This window comes from Lithobates pipiens, unplaced genomic scaffold, assembly GCF_037356315.1.
Source record: "Lithobates pipiens isolate NorthernLeopardFrog02 unplaced genomic scaffold, aLitPip1_a1.2 Scaffold_13, whole genome shotgun sequence".
Classification (NCBI taxonomy): Eukaryota; Metazoa; Chordata; class Amphibia; order Anura; family Ranidae; genus Lithobates; species Lithobates pipiens.
In genome coordinates this window covers 475,138,215-475,156,577 of record NW_027507718.1, presented here as the reverse complement: position 1 = coordinate 475,156,577, position 18,363 = coordinate 475,138,215, and the positions used below count along the sequence as shown (strand labels likewise).

At 44.4% G+C, this 18,363-nt stretch overlaps 1 protein-coding gene across 1 annotated transcript in view; it reads left to right on the top strand.

The window, feature by feature from the left end:
• Window positions 1–18,363, top strand: part of NSD2 (nuclear receptor binding SET domain protein 2) — a 99,233-nt gene that overhangs the window by 22,025 nt on the left and 58,845 nt on the right. Inside the window, 4 exon segments of the mRNA XM_077477923.1 lie at window positions 4,346–4,933; window positions 7,255–7,417; window positions 8,093–8,125; window positions 8,128–8,258. Of these exon segments, the coding sequence (XP_077334049.1) occupies window positions 4,406–4,933; window positions 7,255–7,417; window positions 8,093–8,125; window positions 8,128–8,258 (855 nt within the window). The 5' untranslated portion in view covers window positions 4,346–4,405.

The window sequence follows — 18,363 nt, the reverse complement described above, 5'->3', positions numbered from 1 at the left end:
TGCATACAGGCCATGGCACTGGGGGGAATTCTTTGTTTTCTTTGAAACAGTTGTACTTGCTAGTTCCATGTCTTTTATGAAGCTCTCCACAAGTCATCCTTGGCTCTTGGACAACTCTCCTGGTAATTATTTTCACTCCTGTTGGAATTCTTGGGAGGAGTACCTGGTTGTGGCAGGTTTATGGTGAAATGATCTTTCCATCTTGATCTTTGAGACCAACCCAGCTGATATGAATTGACAAGATGCAGGATTGCTTTCTTAATACCGATAGTTCAGCTGGTGTCTTGGCTATCCATGCCTTTTTGGTGCCTCCCTTTCTTCATGTGTTAAATAATTTATTTTTTTTCCCACTGTGTCGTTCTATTTTATTATATATAACTTAATGTCTGAACTTATTTGTTCTGCTGGTTTCTGTGCATGTATGGATTGCATGGGTTGTTACTGACATGTGGTGAAATAGTGACTCGTTCAATACTTATTTTACCCACTGTATAGTTTATTAAAAATCCTAATGTGCATGGCTGTAAAAGGTGTTTTAGATGGTCTGTTTCTTATGTGTTATTCTTCAAGAGACTGGACAATGGCGAAAAAAAACGGGGCAGTATAACTCCTCCCTCCCACTCCCACCATTCCTCAGGTGTGTGTGTGTGTGTGTGTGTGTGTGTGTGTGTGTGTTTAGCCAAGGAAAAAAAAAAAGATCTCTGCGCTTGGAGAAGCAATATTGTGCCCTTTCTAGGGCTGCACGGCCTTCAATAATGGTGCCTGGTAGCTCTTTTACTGATCCTATGGGAGCTATGACTAGGCTGCCATACTGTGCAATGTGCACACGCCCTCACCATCTCCTGCTCAAATTTCTCCAGGTATAATAAATGGAATTTGCCTAGTTAGTAGTCAGTCATTGTTTCCATCACAGGGAGTTTCTGTACACATGTTTACGTGCATGTCCTTAACTTCCTGGTGCATCACGCTACCTGTGTTTTGCTATGGGCATGCAACATTACCACATTGTGCAATGGACAGGCACCACAGGTTTTGCCAAAGGTGCTAGCCCTTGTTTTTGCACTCTGCTTAGATCTCTCTGCGTTCTAAACCACCAAAAATCAGCACTAGAACAGTTTCATTGCTTGGAGTATCTGGGTTTGATTCTAGAAGTGACCCTGTGCAAGGTTTTCTTTCCCCTCAATGAACTTTGAGCTCTCTGCTTCTTCTATGTTCAACTCAAGCATTGCTCATGGATAGTGGGTCGCAAGTTTGGTGTTGGAGTGTAAAAATCCAAAATGGTCTGATAGGTTCTCTCAACAGATTGCAGCTTGGTGCTGGCTGGGGGAGGAGTCCTGGATACCTAAACTGAGTTCAAGGGACTTGGTCACAGGAGGTATCATGCAATGCTATGATGGTGGCTTATACAGTAAAACATTGGTTTGAGAGCGTTTTTCAAGACGAGGACATCTTTTATTTATTTTTGATAAATTTTGACTTTATACAAGCGATGTCTTGATATACAAGTAGCGTCAAGTTGCAACAACAGAGTATATAAGACAGGAGGCGCCGTAGCAATATGGTTACATTTTAATGAAGGTACAACATTTAGCAACTTTCATGGTTGATTTAAAACAGGCACATCTAAGTATGCAGGCATCTGGGGGTAAAGCTGTCCACGTAGACCATCCTCCGCCTTGCCATCAACGCCATCCCTTCCACGCTGCACTCAACAAGCGCTTCAAGCCTCGCTTTCAGATTACTCTATTGCAGGGTAGTCTTCCTGGTCACGATTGCAGACTAACAGCGGTGAGAGCCTGTGGTGAGGAGGATTGTCCATGTGGACCGCTTTGCCCTGGGTGCCTGATATCTTGGATGTGCCTGTAGTTAATCCTCAGCCATGTGAGTTGCTAAATGTTGTACCTTCGTTAAACATATCCGTATTGCTACACTTATGCCGTCTACACGCAACCAGACTTTCCGGCAGACTAGGTCCGAAGGGATTAGTCCGTCGGACAATCCGATTGTGTGTGGGCTAGTCCGGTCATTTTTCGTAAAATAAATCCGATGGACCGAGAAATGGAACATGTTTCAATTCGTTCCGTGGGACTAAAATTGGGAAAACCGTTCGTGTGCTGCTCCGACAGACCAAATGCAATGCAAGGGAAGCTACTGGCTATTGAACTGCCTTGTTTTAGTCCCGTTTACGCCATCACGTTCAAAACGAATGGACTTGATCCGTTCACGCGTGGCCGTTCGTTTGGAAAGTCTGCCGGGAAGACCGCCGGACCTAGTAGCCAGAAAGTCTGGTCGTGTGTACGTGCCATTAGAGGCACCTGTCTTTCTCTCTTAAACTCTGTAGCTCCTTCTGCATTTTTGCTTCTAATCCTGTATATGGGGGCTGCCATTTGTGGATGGCTATTTGATGGTTGCGCAACCTATTGCATTGCTATAATTTTTTTATATGGACTATAAATTGGAAGACTTATGAATAAATGGTTGTGGAATGAATCACCTGGGTTTCCATTATTTCTTATGGGGAAATTTGCTTTGCTGTACAAGTGCTTTGGATTTCAAGCATGTTTCCGGAACAAATGATCGCAATCCAAGGTTTTACTGTATTGTCTGGGAGGAAGAAGTCTTGTGGCTTTGCTTTTCAGTCCCAATCCAATGTGCACATCGCAGCTGTGTGGCAAATGGACTCCAGTCTTCAAGATCTAAAAAAAAAAAAAAAAAATCTTCATCCCAAAGTGTTTCAAGCCCTCTGTTGCAAGTGAGGAAGGCCAAATGTTGACTCTTCTTGCTTTCAGGTTCAATGACAAACTGAGCAGTTTTATCTCCATAGCCTGGCATACTCTATCCTTAGCAGTGGATACACTGACTCTGTGGAATAAGTTTTAACCTATGTTTCCTCCATTTTTAAGTTCCTTTCTAGGCAGGATTGAGATGGAAGGCATCCCAGTGATCCTTATCTCACTAAACTGGTGGTAATCAGGCCTTGTCAGGCTCCTAGCAGACTTTCTGTGGGTTCTTGGATTGTCCCAAAGGGCTAGTTTACCACCCAGCTTCTCAGACGCTGGCTTTTATGGGTTGGCTGTTGAAGACTAAGGCTTGGGCGACAGGGACCTACCCAGTTCAGTCATCCCTATGTTCCTGAAAGCTAGGAATTGACCTCTTGCAAAGTCTCATCGCAATTGAAAAGCATACTACTTCACCTAGTGAAGGCCTTCTTGCTCCTTGTTGCTCCTATTGTTTCTCTTGTATATTTTCTAGTGACCCTATGGGATATCAACCTGGTTCTATCATATCTCGAAAGATCTCCTGTTTCACCAATCGGGATATTTATTATATATATAATTTTTTTTTTTTCTTCTTCTTCTTCTTTGCAAGGTTGCCTTTCTACGTTCAGAACTGCTTACTGGATATTATGACCTCTAAATCATAGGATCCACTGTACTTGTCTCAGATTTTCTAGACACCTGGCCAGTCCAGCTTTAGGATGCACTCTCCATCCATATACCCATCGGAGTATAAAATATACATCTTCGTCCCCTCTACACCATCTTTTGTGCTGTTGGCTGGTGCCACTCTCAGCATCAGTGAAAAATCACCAATAGTGTAACCAGTAAGAAAATTAAGATGGTAAAAACCTACATAAGGATATCCAAAGTACGGTGTCTGTCAGCTTTGAGTATAGGACAAAGTAGAAGGACTTGTTGACCTTTTTTCCCAACATGACTAGATAACTGTTAATGCAGCTGGCTCCGTCCAATGCGTTTCGGCCATTGTCGAGGGCTGGTAGGGAGACGTACTTGATCATTTCAAACAAACCTGTGTTTGTTTGTTTGTGTTTATTTATTTTTTTTTTTGTTCAGCTGCACCACCTCTGACATTACTACAGCACAACGTAGAGACAAGCCTTTCAGAGCTCTTCTTCTTTTGGGTTGACACTATTGAGATTGGGGAAGAGAAACCCACCCCTCTATAACTGAAGTGTTCTGCTAGGCATGGCTTGTTTATCAGTACACTTGTAGAGAGGTGTTTCTCTTTCCCATTCTTATGATCCTCTTCTTCTTTTGCTTTGTTGCATAACTGAAACAGTGGGAGGGGTCATTTTAGGCTTTCCTACTAATTTTTGTTTGCTAGTGTCTGATCTCCTAAAGGTAGCTGCATAACCTTATGTACACATCCCGTCTCTTGTAATGTACTCCAAAAAAATGATTTTATTCATAGCCTATTTTACGATTTGGATTTTTAAAACGCAATGTATTTTAATTTAACGTTTTTGTATTCGGTTTTATCATTTAAACATTTTTTTTTTTTTTTGTTTCTTTTTGATACTAATTTTTATCTTTTTCTGTTATAGTAGTCGAAGACTGAGAATACTACTTGAAGTTCTCTGCAAAATTTTCAGCACTTGAGCAAAATGAAGCAAACTCCTCACATAATAGAAAACTCAACTGTGAAAGCCGCTAGCATTGAGATGAGTCGCGAGTGTTCTGTATATCTGAGCAGAACGCCGATTTCCACCTCCGTACAAGAGGGAGTCATACAGAAGCTAAATGGTCATGATGCACTGCCATTTCTCCCAACTGATAAACTGAAAGACCTGACTTCACGGGTATACAATGGAGAGTCCGGCGCTCATGAGGCGGATGTGCCTGTTGACTCCCAGGAAACTCAAGGTTCTGAGACTCCTCCCCACACAACTCCCACCAAGAACGGCTCGCCAGAAATAAAGTTGAAAATTACAAAGACCTATATGAATGGGAAACCTCTCTTTGAGTCTTCAATCTGTGGTGAGCAAGGAGAAGAAGCGGCTAAACCAGAAGAAAATGAAGTCAAAAACAAGAAAGAAAGGAAGCGAAAAAGTATAAAGTTTGACACCTCTGAGGAAAAGTCCAACGAAGCAACTCAAGCAGATTGTGCTCCTGTTGAATCGTCTGAAGAAAAGGTGTGTGTGTGTGTGTGTGTGTGTGTGTTCTTTTTACAATCGCATTACAATTACTGAAAAATCACCATTTTTCAGTAAGGAAATGGCTAGAACGCTGGTTGTCTGCAGAGCATAAACCTACAAATTTTAAGCTCAAACCTACCCCATTCTTGGTCTTTTTAATGTAATGTACCACCATAAGGAAGCTCAGAAGGTTGCGGGTTCAAGTTAGTGATTATAAAGGTTCTTTTAAAAAATAAACATGTTCTTATCTGCTCTGAGCTCTGACAGTATAGTTTTGCTAGAGATACTGTGCTCCAACATGTCAGCTTCTCTGCTTGCTCCTCCCCTCCCCTGGCCATTCACAATTCCCAAAGTGTTTTTGGGATTGGGCAAAGGGAGAGGAGGTGCAGGCAGCACAACTGCAAGTATTGCAGCTGCTGTATATAAAAATATGTTATAACTGCGCAAGCCTAAAAAAAAAAAAAAATTAAACAGCAGCTACACAAGAATGTGACAAATAATCAAATAGGATAGTGTAAATGTAGCGCTGTTGCAAAATAGTGCAATAATACACATGAACGAATAAAACATCCCCATGTGCAAAAGGAAATATTAGAGTCCAACTTAGTGCAAAAAGTAAATATCAAGACCAAATTAAAAGTCCCATGGCATAAATCCAATCTTATAATGTAATAGAAGTCCGAAAGTGGAATGCAATCCAAAACTGGTGAATCCTCCAAAGTGAAAGATTGAATACCCTTACCAGAGCAGGTGGATCCAGATATCGGCGACACCGAATCAGACCAGCATGGATATCCAGATAGGTGGCTCTCCCGGATCGAGATGAGGACCCTGGATCTCAGATGTCATCTTTGTGGCTGGAATCACTTCAGTAGTATCGACCAAGCTGGGAAGGCAACTTCTCCAAATAGAAACACCCCAGCAGCTCTCATCCAACCATAAAGTGTGAGAAAAGAGAGAGAGAATGCTCCAATAGTGCAGGTCAAAAGAGGTAGGTTTATTGAAACCAACAAGCATAAAATAGTCATCACATGAAAAAATAAAAGCAATGTGGGGAGTGATAAACCTTGTCCAAAGCGTTTTGTCCTAATTGGACATCTACAGGGGCATCAAACTGCTCCCCCACATTGCACAAATATATATATCTATCGCTTAAAAATTACACATCCAATCAACATCAATTGAACATGGAAGTAACATGACCTATAATTGGACAAGGACTGGTCAGCTGTTGCTTTGCATTCCAAGCCTCAGTCCGGATGTCCAGTGAAGTAATGACACTTTATTCCAACCAATAACAAAGCATGTAGTTAAACCTGTACAACAGAACATGCGTACTTGCGCTGGGAGCACCTGACCGCACGTCAAACTGAAATCGCATGATATGGGGGCGCCGAGGACGTATCACACCTCGCTGTCCCCGCGTAAACCTGGCAAGGCAATCTCCATCACTTTGCATCTACAGTTACGGTGGCATGGTACCCGGTCACAAGACCCACCCAGGCCAATGCCACATGGCAAGCCGAACCTCCTGAGAAAACATGCACAGTGGCAGTTGCAAAAACACACCCACTGGTTCTGTCTACATTATTTTTTTTTTTTTTTATATATATTGTGCAATGTGGGGGAGCAGCTTGCCCCTGTAGATTTCCAGTTAGGACGAAATGTGTCGGGCAAGGCTTATCGCTCCCCACATTGCTTTTAATTTTTCATGTGATCACTATTTTTTTTTATTTTATGCTTGTTGGTTTCAATAAACCTACCTCTTGACCTGCGCAATTGGAGCACTCCCTCTCTTCTCATGTTATGGTTGGATGAGAGCTGCTGGGTTGTTCCTGTTTGGATAAGTTGCCTTCCTAGCTTGGTCGATACTACTAGTGATTCCAGCCAAGAGGAGGGACATCTGAGTTCTAGGGTCCTCATCTTGATCCGGGAGAGCCACCTATCTGAATATCCATGCTGCTCTGATTCGGTGTCGCTGTCATCTGAATCCACCTGCTTGGCACTTTTATTTTAAATCGATTCTTCACCCTAAAGGGGAAGTTCCGCTAATCTGATCCCTCCCCCCCCTCCGGTGCCACAATCAGCACCTTTCAGGGGGGTGCAGTTACCTGGATAATCCAGGTATCTGCACCCACTTCCGGGCAGACCGCCGCAGACGCCCCAGCCCCAGCCTATTTCATTCTCATACGTTTTTAAAAAGGTGAATTTGGCATTTAAGCTTTGGAAAGACCATATTCTGCCAGGCTTATATTTTCTGTGTTATACTAACTTTCTCAATTTTTATAGTAATGTGTTTTTTGTTTTTTCCCCAAAAGTCTGTTTCAGATCTAGACACATCCATTGAGCAGAAAGAGCACAGTGAAATTCCGTGTAAATTCACCGTTGGAGATCTTGTGTGGTCTAAGGTGTCTGGATATCCATGGTGGCCGTGTATTGTGACATCTGATCCTGTTCTTCACAGCCACACCAAGATCAAGGGTAGGTTATGCTTTGTTAAAAGGCCGCTACAGCGATCATCCTTCAAGCTTTCTTTTAAGCGGAGGGAACGCCCTTCCGTTGTTGTTTATATTGGGGGAGTGTGTGTGTGTTGACTGTAATGTTTGCATTTCAGCCTTGGCTTGGAATGTTACTTTTTACTTAATATGGGATAATTTTTAGTTTTCAGTTTGAAAGTTGTTATCCTAAGTGCCTTATTAAACTTGTGGGCCTGAAATAATAATAATTTTAGCTTTGTGAGCAAGATTTCTGAATAATAATAAAATCCACGCACCTAGCATAGCCTGCAGAAGACAACTGCAGTCATGTAACTTGATTCGTTGTATTTAACTGGTATATCCATAGAAAACAAACAATTGAGAGCTGCATCACCTGCCAGTAGACTTGTGTATGAACAGTCTGTGGTTTCCCACCATATAGCTACATAGGATAATATCCTACGCTGTCATTTCTCATGATTGCTGTTGGCATCAGCTAATGAGCATAACTGCATAGATTTTGCTTCATTATGAGCTCATTACTTTCAGCAAGCCCAACTGAATCTCTTCTTTATAGAGCCGGTGCACACACTAAAAACCTGATTTTAACTTCAGATGCCATTTTGACAACTTTCTAAATGGCTTCTAATGAAATTATCTGCATTCCATTTTATTACAGGACAGAAAAAGAGCTTTCCCCAGTATCATGTGCAGTTTTTGGAAATGCACCAGAAAGAGCATGGATTTTCGAAAAGAGTATTGTGCCTTACTCTGGAGAGCATGAGTATGAACAGCTCTGTCAGGAGAGCGCTAAGCAGACTACAAGCAAAGCCGAAAAAGTCAAGGTGTGTACTGTTACCCTGTGTTGGAATGTGCCACTGTCTCATTTCAGTAGTATATGGAATAGGTCTATATGTTTATATGTTGTGCAGCTTTAAGAAGTCTTAACCAGTTTTAAAGCTTGTATAACTCCTGTAGCCAAAATAATTGCACCATTTCAGTTATCATGTAGATTAATGTGGTCACCATTATTTTACAACATGGCTAAACCCTCTTGGGCATGGAGTTCATCAGAGCTCCACAGGTTGCCACAGGAGTCCTCTTCCACTCCTCCATGATGACATCATGGAACATGTAGCTTAATACATTTAAAAAACTTCTGTGCACATAAAGTAATTGTGTGTGTTTGGGGGGGGGGGGAAATATTTGATCCCCTGCTGATTTTATACAGTTTGCCTACTGACCAAAAAATAATTGGTCAACAAAATCCAGAAACACAAATTTCAAAAAAGTTATAAATTTACATTTTAATGCGTGAAATAAGCATTTGCTCTCCATAACGATCAGCAAGATTTCTGGCTCCCAGGTGTCTTCTATCCAGGTAATGAGCTGAGATTAGTGCTCCTAATCTGCTTCTGTGGGACGGGTGTCTTTTTTATAGAGCTAACAAGCTATCAATCAGATTCCAATCTATCTACCATGGCCAAGACCAAGGAGCTGTCAACGGATGTCACGGGCAAAATTGTAGACCTACACAAGGCTGGAATAGGCTACAAAACCATTGACAAGCAGCTTAGTGAGAGGGTGACAACAGTTGGTGCAATTATTTGCAAATGGGGGGGGGGGGGGGGGGGGGGGTGTGACTGTCAATCTCACTCAGTCTTGGGCTCCACGCAAGACCTTGTGGCGTTTCAATGATAACTGAGGAATCAGCCCAGAACTGCACAGAGAATCTTGTCAATGATCTTAAGGCAGCTGAGACCATAGTGACCATGAAAACGAGTGGTATAACACTACTCAATGAAGGACTGAAATCCTGCAGCGCCCCAAGGTCCCCCTACTCAAGAAAGCACAATTTACAGGCCTGACTGAGGTTTGCTAATAAGTGTTGTGGTCAGATAAGACCAAAATCAAGCTCATTGGCATGGACTTGACTAGCCATGTTTTGAAGGAGAAGAATACCGCCTATTACCCCAAGAACACCATCCCCGTCGTCAAACATGGAGTGGGAAACCTGCTTTGGGGGTGTTTTTCTGTTTAGGGGACAGGAAAATTTCACTATATCAAAGGGACGATGAACAGGGCCATGTACCTGTCAAATTTTGGGTGAGAACCTCTTTCCCTCAGGCGCGGAATTGAAAATGGGTCATCAATGGGTATTCCAGCATGACAATGACCTGAAACACATGGCCAAGGCAACAAAGGAGTGGCGTAAGAAGCACATTAAGGTCCTGGAGTGGCCTAGCCAGTCTCCAGACCTTAATCCCATAGAAAATATTTGGAGGAGCTGAAGGTTCGAGTCACCAAATGGCTTGGAGAGGATCTGCAGAGAGGTTCCTGGGGTGTGTTTTTTTTATTTATTGATTCCCCCCCCTCCTGGGTTTTTGCCTTTTGTTCAAGATCCTGTGATCTTCTATCAACAGACGGCTGGGTGATAGGCTGGATAATATAGATCCTTGTAGTCTCCTCAGCCTGGCCATCAGGCTCTAGCTACACGCTGGTTTGGCCACGACATGCCCCTCAGACTCCAGGGTGGCCGGTGACCGCGATGCTCTGGGGGCTCACATATGACCAGACTACGGATGTCTTTGTCAGTGTGCCGAGGCCCGCACCCTCCCCGTACTGCTTGGGTGTGGGCCTGTGATGGGGTGCCTCCAGCTTGTCCAGATGGTAAGTACAGCTCTCCCTGTCTCTGCAGGACAGAGCAGCTGGCCATTCCCTAGGGGGTCCCTCTTCTCCTTTTTATTCTCTCCCTGCCCCCCCCCCCCCGGTCTTGGGGGTCCCCTGGTGGGCTCTGATCCTTGATTGGGGGCTGCGCTGGCTGTCTGTGTCCCTGTGCTGTCATCTCTCTGCTAATGTCTGTGGGTTCTGCATATAACCGCCACCACTGTCTGTTTTTTCTGTGTACAGCATGATCGTCGGCCATTTTCTGTGTATTTTTATTTTTTGCTATGAGGGGTGCCCGGCAGCCATTTTCTTGTAGCCTCAGTGTGGTTTTCAGCGCTGGTTCCTGTGCCTCAGAAAAGCGTGTGTGTGGTGTTTTTTTTTGTTCATATACAAGGAATGGTGAAGCCTGTAATGGACCTTTTTGGTCCCAAAAAGAATGGTGGCGTGGTACCCCCTTTGAAGAGGGCCTCCTTTAAAAAAAATGGTCTGCTCCCCCGGTCGTGGACCCCCCAGTATCCAGGTTAAACAAAGTAACCACGATTCCAGTAGAAGGGGCTCCTGCATTCAAGAACCCTACCGACTGGAGGGCTGAGGCAGTGGCCTGGTTCATGTTTGATAGTGGGGTCCAAGCTACAACCAGTACTGGCCACGGCATTAGTGTCACAGACCCTTAATGAGTGGGCAAAATTATTGCACTGTGAATTGGAGAAGCAGCAGTCTCCTCCTCCAGTCTGCGTGGAATTAGCAGACCAGTTGGTGCACGGCCTTAAGTATGTCTGTGAGGCAGCCCTGGATACACTTCCTCTGCTCTCCAGAGCATCCGTATCAGCAGTGGTGCTACATACAGCGCCTGATCTGGCTCAACTGCTGGTCTGCGGACCAGGCATCTAAAAAGCCTTGCCGATTTTGCCCTTCCTTGGTGAGCGGCTATTTGGTGCCTCGCTGGATGACGTTATTAAGACTGTCACAGGTGGGAAGAACACGTTGCTCCCACAGTCCAAGAAGGGTAAGGAGCCACGCCACAGGCAAGGGCCCTGCTTTTCCACTCAAGAGGCTTTTTCGTCCGCCCGGGACTTCAGCTAAGCGCTCCTTAGCCTGCAAGCAAAAGTGCTACAGCATGAAGATTTGCCCCGCCCGACGCACGGTGAGGGGTTGCCTTCGGGAGTTTGCAGCTCGGTGGGCCTCTTGGCTGTCCAACCAATGGGTCTGCAAACTGATTTCATCAGGCTACAAGATGGAGTTCCTCCCTTGACCACCAAAAAGATTTTTTTTCCTCCAGCATACCCTTACTCCCGGCTCACCAGAAGGCCCTGTTTGGGGCAATAAAGGACCTGCTCAGCAGCGGAGTGATAGTGCCGGTTCCGGAACCAGAAAGGTTTCAGGGATTCTACTCCAGTCTGTAGTCCCCTAAAAAAGGAAGGCGTATGTCCAATCTTGGACCTAAAAGCCCTCAATTGCTTTGTGATAATCAGGGGGACTCCCTGACGTCTCTGGATATCTAGGACGCGTACTTGCATATTACCCTTATGCCTCAGGCATCAGAGGTTTTTGAAGTTTGCAGTGGGGGAAGACCACTACTAGTTTGTGGCTCTCCCCTTTGGCCTGGCTTCAGCACCCAGAGTCTTTACCCAAGTATTGGCTCCAATTTTGGCGTTGTTGCGACAACGTGGGATCACGATTGTGAGTTACCTAGACGATCTAAGAGCAGCTTCTGCCTCAGAATTGGAGGATGTGGTGATCACCATGAAAACTCGACAGGAATTTTGGTGGGTGTTAAACCTCAAAAAATCGGTACTAGTGCCTGGAATATCTAGGCTTACTGCTGGACTCTGTGGAAGCGAGAGTTTCTCCCTTCAGACAAGCTGCAGAGTCTCAGGACCGCATGAAGCTGTTGAGGAGCCGCAGGTGGTCGTTGCTGCGTTTCTGAATGCGAGTCCTGGGCCTTATGGTAGCCTCATTCGAGGTGGTACCGTACGCCCAATTTCACACCAGGGTCTTGCAGAAGGAGCTATTGTCCAAATGGGAAAAATCTCCATTATCTCTGGATCGGCAGATTCGGGTGAGCCAGTTAGTGATTCTCTTCTCTGATGGCTGAGGTCCCCGGCTCTTCGGTCTGGAAAATTGTTCCTGTCTCTTCATTGGACAGTGATCAAAATGGACACCAGTCTGTGCTGTGCTTCCCACTGCTGGGAATACAGTCCACCCAGGGCCTCTGGTCGAAGAAGGAATCCCAGTTAACGAATCCATGTTCTCTAGCTTCGAGCGATCAGGCTATGCCTCTCCACATGGTCGACGAGACTCCAAGGGCGTCCGATCAGGATCCAGTCAGACAACGCCACAGCGGTTGCATATGTCAACCATCAAGGAGGAACAAGGAGCTCTGCTACAGCACGAGTTGTCGCTAACATCCTTTGGTGGGCAGAGCGACGTGTACCAGCCCTGTCGGCCATATATATCCCGGGAGTAGAAAACGGTCAGGCGATTATCTAAGTCACCAGATGCTGAACCCAGGAGAATGGTCATTGCATCCAGAGGTGTTCAGGCTTCTTGCCTGCGGTGGGGCACACCAGATGTGGATCTTCTGGCCTCTCAGCTCAATCGAAAGGTGCGGAAGTTTGTGTCCAGGACAAGAGATCCTTGGGCAGACGTGTTGGTGGCTCCATGGGAGCCGTATCGGCTGATTTATGCCTTCCCTCCGCTCAAACTGTTACCACGTCTGCTCTGCAGAGTGGAGGCCGAGGCCATTCCAGTAATACTGATTGCCCCAGATTGGCCTCGGCGTCCTTGGTACGCCGACTTGGTACATCTGGCGTATGCTCCCTGGCGGTTGCCCATGCGAGGGGACCTCCTATCACAAGGTCTGATACTCCATCCTGCTTTACCGTCACTGATTTTTGACGGTATGGCTGTTGAAAGCCAGGTGCTAAATCTTCTTCTCGGAAGATATACCATCATACGTGGAAGGCTTATATCTCCATGTGTAAGGAGGTGGGGTAGCATCCGCGTGCCTATTCCGTTTCCAGGATCTTGCTGTTACAGCGAGGACTGGGCCAGAAGCTGGCCTTGAGCACCATCAAGGGACAGCTATCAGCCTTGGCTGTGTTTCCCCCCCCCCCCCCCCCCCCCCCAACGACTGCTGGCCTCTAACTCATTGGTGAATACTTTTGTGCAAGGGGTTCGGCATGTAGTCCCTCCGGTGCGACTAACCCTACTACTTTCGTGGTATCTGAACCTGGTTCTATCGGAGCTTCAAAACCCGCCATTTGAGAACATAAGGGCTTGTTGACTTTCTCAAAGTGTTTTTTTTTTTTATAGTGGCTATTACACCTGCCAGGGGGGTTTCTGAGCTAGCTACCTTGTCTTGCAAGTCGCCCTATCTGGTTATCCACAAGGATAAGGTGGTGTTGTAAGGTAAAAAAGTAACAGTACAGCGCAAATAAATAATATAAAAAGTCCATAAAATGAAAAATAGATGAATAATAGATGCAGTGATCAGGAAGAATCCGCTTGTGCAGTGTGTCTTCAATCAATATAACAAGTGACGATGTGATCCCTTCACCATTGAACAAGTTGGACTCTCACCTCAACTAATGGACCCCTGATATATCAGACAGGTCAAAAACACATGTTCCCATCAAGGGTAGATCATAAGATTTCAGCAGACCAAACGGAAGTACTCCCAGGAAAGATCCTCCTCCGTGTCATCAGATCAATATGATTTCATGTATAAATATAAAGAACAAGCAAATCTAGTGCTCTCCGTTGATACAAATTTATTTTAAAAGCAAGTAAAGAGAAATTGCACTCACATTCAGAGTAGGCGGGACTTCAACACGGCTGATGAAGTCCCGCCTACTCTTTGGGACGCAACGCGTACGGACCACGTGACTCGCGCCGTGACGTCATCCGCAGGCTAACACACTGATCCACGCATGGTATTCGTTTCTTTGCTTAGCACTCAGCACTGGAGATCAGTGCTTACAAATGTGAGTGTAATTTCTCTTTACTTGCTTTTAAAATAAATTTGTATCAACGGAGAGCACTAGATTTGCTTGTTCTTTATATTTATACATGAAATCATATTGATCTGATGACACGGAGGAGGATCTTTCCTGGGAGTACTTCCGTTTGGTCTGCTGAAATCTTATGATCTACCCTTGATGGGAACATGTGTTTTTGACCTGTCTGATATATCAGGGGTCCATTAGTTGAGGTGAGAGTCCAACTTGTTCAATGGTGAAGGGATCACATCGTCACTTGTTATATTGATTGAAGACACACTGCACAAGCGGATTCTTCCTGATCACTGCATCTATTATTCATCTATTTTTCATTTTATGGACTTTTTATATTATTATTTGCGCTGTACTGTTACTTTTTTACTTTGTAATGTGGGATTTGGTATTTTGACCTATAGTATTCTAGCTGCATTTTTTTTCACTTTTTTCACTTGTTTTATTGTGTTTAGCGCTGGTTGATTCTTTATTTTATAAGGTGGTGTTGTGTCTGCAATCTTCTTTTTCTGCTGAAGGTGGTTTTTGGCTTTCCATCTCAGTAATGACATTGTGTTACCATCTGTGTCCAAAACCGACACACCTTAAGGGGGCGGCCTTCTATTCCCTGGACATGGCCCTCCATTAACTGGATGTGTTCTGGGCTCTAAGGGTATATCTGTCTGCCACGGCTCCCTTCCGGAAGTCACTCTGTTTGTTTTGGTAACTGGTCCGAAAAAAGGGCTGGCGGTCTCGTCGACAACCATTTCCAGGTGGATCAGACAGATCGCAGTCCAGGCTTACGCCTTGAAGGGGAAGGTTCCCCCCCCCCCCCCCCCATTCCTGTCACGGCCCATTCCACCAGGGCAATTGGGATATCTTGGGCTTTCCGACATCAAGCGTATTTATGATGTAACATTTTCCAGCAGTTGTAGTCATTACCCCCCCCTATACAATAATGGGTAGCTTCAATTTCCGACAGCCTTTTTGGCTGTTTGTAGTTCTCAATGAACTACCATGGTGCTGTTGAGCGCTGTGGTAGTTCATTCATTCTTCCGGTCAGTGATCTGCTTTTTCCGTACAAGGTATGAGCAAGTAGATAGACAGGTCTGCAGGAGTCTTGCATGGTGCCAGTGATCTGCTGAACATGGGTGCAATGCTTTTACAGGCTGCAAAAATGGTAAATGCCAATTTATTTATCCTACAAAAAACTTTTTATTAAGGTGAACTTATCCTTTTTAATTTTTGTCAGATTTATTCAAACCGAATGGGCCTGTTGCTTCTGTTCATTATGATAATCATATTCTTGCAAAAAACCTTGCCTCGATATCTTCCACGAGACCTAATTTTATTTGATTTTAAACTTTCTACTTTTACCATGCTTCTGTCATGATTATAATTATTCTGAATATGGGCAATGAAGTGAGGTCACCACACCAGCCTCGGTAGATCTGAATGCTTCTAAATGTGGGCTTTTATATCAAAACCACAAGAGCTCAGTATGCAGTATAATATTGTCCTGCACGTAACTCACTGCTTAAGGCAATGAATATAACCCTCTAATTTTACCCTTTCATTATTAATCATGGTGGCATACACTACAATTACCCCACAGCAAATTGCCTGTTGGGCGCATGTCTGACAGCCAAGTGTCCTTACTAAATAGTCTTTATTCGTTTTACATCTCCTGAATGTTTGTTTTTACAATTGGACTTTATTTTTTTATTTTTTACAAAGGGCTCTTTTCCCACTGTGGATCCCAGTGGTGTCCTGCTTTATAAAGTGACCACCATGCACCTGTTTTTAAGCACCGGGCATCCCATTCTGGAGCTTTGTTCTCACTAGTAGACCCTACTCCACACCTTGCTTGGTCACTGCTGGTTATACAACGTTTAGAGCCAGTGGTGAATTCTTTACAACTACAGTTGTTAAAGGGTTTACGGTTTTATCTCCTGCATGGTTCTCCTATATGTACACATGGACTCTTCTGGTAAATTCTGGAATGCGTAACCCACATCTACGAAGGGTTGGGTCTGCATGGCCTTCAAATGTTCGTTTCAAAGACACTATCAAGGATGCAACTGGTGGCAAGAGTACCCATCTGCCTCAGGGGAAGAAGCGTGCCTCCCCCCCCCCCCCCTGCAAACACTACGGTTTCTCTCTGCGAATCATCCAGAGTTGGCACATGACTTGGCAGATCTCCTCCCATTGAGCCCTTACAAGCCTTCTGGATCGAGTTGCCATTGCCCCAGTTCTAGAGGTCGACTGATATATCGGCCGATATTTGGCCTTTTTTAAATTTGGCCTTTTTTGAATTAATCGGCATCGGCCGATTGTGCTGATAAAAAAGCCGATTACAGCACCACTTGCAAAAGACTTCTGTAATAGAAGTCAATGTAAATTGCCTGAAGACATCAGTGAAGGACTTTCCGCCTCTCTGGGCAGGCTGCCGAGAAAAGATCAAAGAGATGCAATGTTTCTTCTTGACAACTTCCTGTGTAGAAGTTCTCAGTTTAACAATTTAAAGACTAAATCTTTTCTGACACTTGTTGCTTACAAGTAAAAATCCTGTATTTTCTGCTACAAAATCACTCAACCCCCAAAAATTATATATATTTTTTTTTTAGCAGAGACCCTAGGGAATAAAATAGCGCTTGTTGCAATATTTTATGTGATGCGGTATTTGCGCAGCGGTCTTTCAAACGCAATTATTTTGGAAAAAATACACAGATTAAAAAAAAGGTAAAGTTAGCCCTTTTTTTTTTTTTTTTTTTTTTGTCCCAAAAGTTTTGAGTACCTGTTTTTGTGTATTTAATATAAAAAAAAAAAAAAAAAAAAATTATCTAAATTATACATACAAGTGAACTGATTGGAGGTTTGTTTTGTTTAATGTGTAAGAAATTTTCTGCATCACTTATTAAGGCTGCTTTCACACTGGAGCGGGCAGGCGTTGACGGTAAAACACTGCGTTTTAGCAGCGATTTACCGTCATTTTAGCCCCGCTATTCGGCTGCTAGTGGGGCAGTGAAGCGCTGCTGCAAAATCGCATTGCATGCGCTTCAGCAGTGGTACCCATTCATTTCAATGCGCAGGAGCGGTTTACACTGCTTCAAAGATGCTGCTTACAGGATTTTTTTTTTTTTTTTTTTTTACGTCCTGCCAGCACATCTCCTCAGTGTGAAAGCACTCGGGCTTTCACATAGACTGCAGGGGAGCTGTTTTGAAGGCAATATACAGGCACTATTTTTAGCCCAAAATCACCTGAAAAATGCCACAGTGTGAAAGGTGTCCAACTTGGATTTTAGATTTTATGAGATGAAGGGGGGGGGGGGGAAATAATCGGCCTAACGTATTGGCCCAAAAAAAAAATCGGCATCATATCGGCCGCTGCGATTTCTAAGCATCGGCCAGAGAAAAACCCATATCGGTCGACCTGTACCCAGTTCTGTGGCAAAAAAAATTTCAGGGCTTTTACTCCTACCTGTTCATTGTTCTGAGAGACCTCCTCATTTTGCATCCAAAAGCACAGATTTTTCTTTGGGCTCAGAAATTCTGCATGGAATCTACCAACTTATTGCCTCTAATGCATACCTATATGTTCCAGCTACCCTTCCATTTTGTTGCCCTGCCCATTGGCCTCTTTGCACCACTGATCTTCACTTAGACATTGACCTGAGTGCTACTTAGACCAGCTCCTGTAGAGGGAACTGTCGGTGTGGGCTCTCGGACAACTTTGCTTTGACTGTGTGTAGACATTGCAGCGGTTTTGATGGGTCTTGTTTCTTCAACTTTGGAAACTTCACACTCAGTGAGCCAGTAGCGTTTGCCCAGTTTTACTTTAAACCTCTACAGCACAACTTTTTTGTTGTTGGAAGAGGCAGTCTTGTGCCTGGACAGACCAGTTTGTTTAGCACAGAAGACCGGGTAGTCCCTGGTTTGCTGGTTGAGTCACCCAGCTCTGTATTCCCGTTTGTAGTCCTTCATTCCTGCCGTCTTGATGCTTTCATGATGAAAGTCGGGCTAAGGGAAGAGTCCTGGGCACCTTGTCATTGTAGAGGACTTGTTATCTGTAGTCTCATCTCATAATCAACTTGCTTGAGCTTCAGGCAATTTGGTGGTCTCTGCGGGGTTGGACTCTCTTGGAGGGTCATCTGAGCTGGATTCAGCCTTGCAATCTGGCAGCGACGTAAATTGCCCCATCACTGAGAAACCAAGATTCTTGCTGCTGCAAGAGTGGTAGATTATTGTCCTGGGTGGCAATTCATATTTTTAGCCTTGTCTGAATACATCC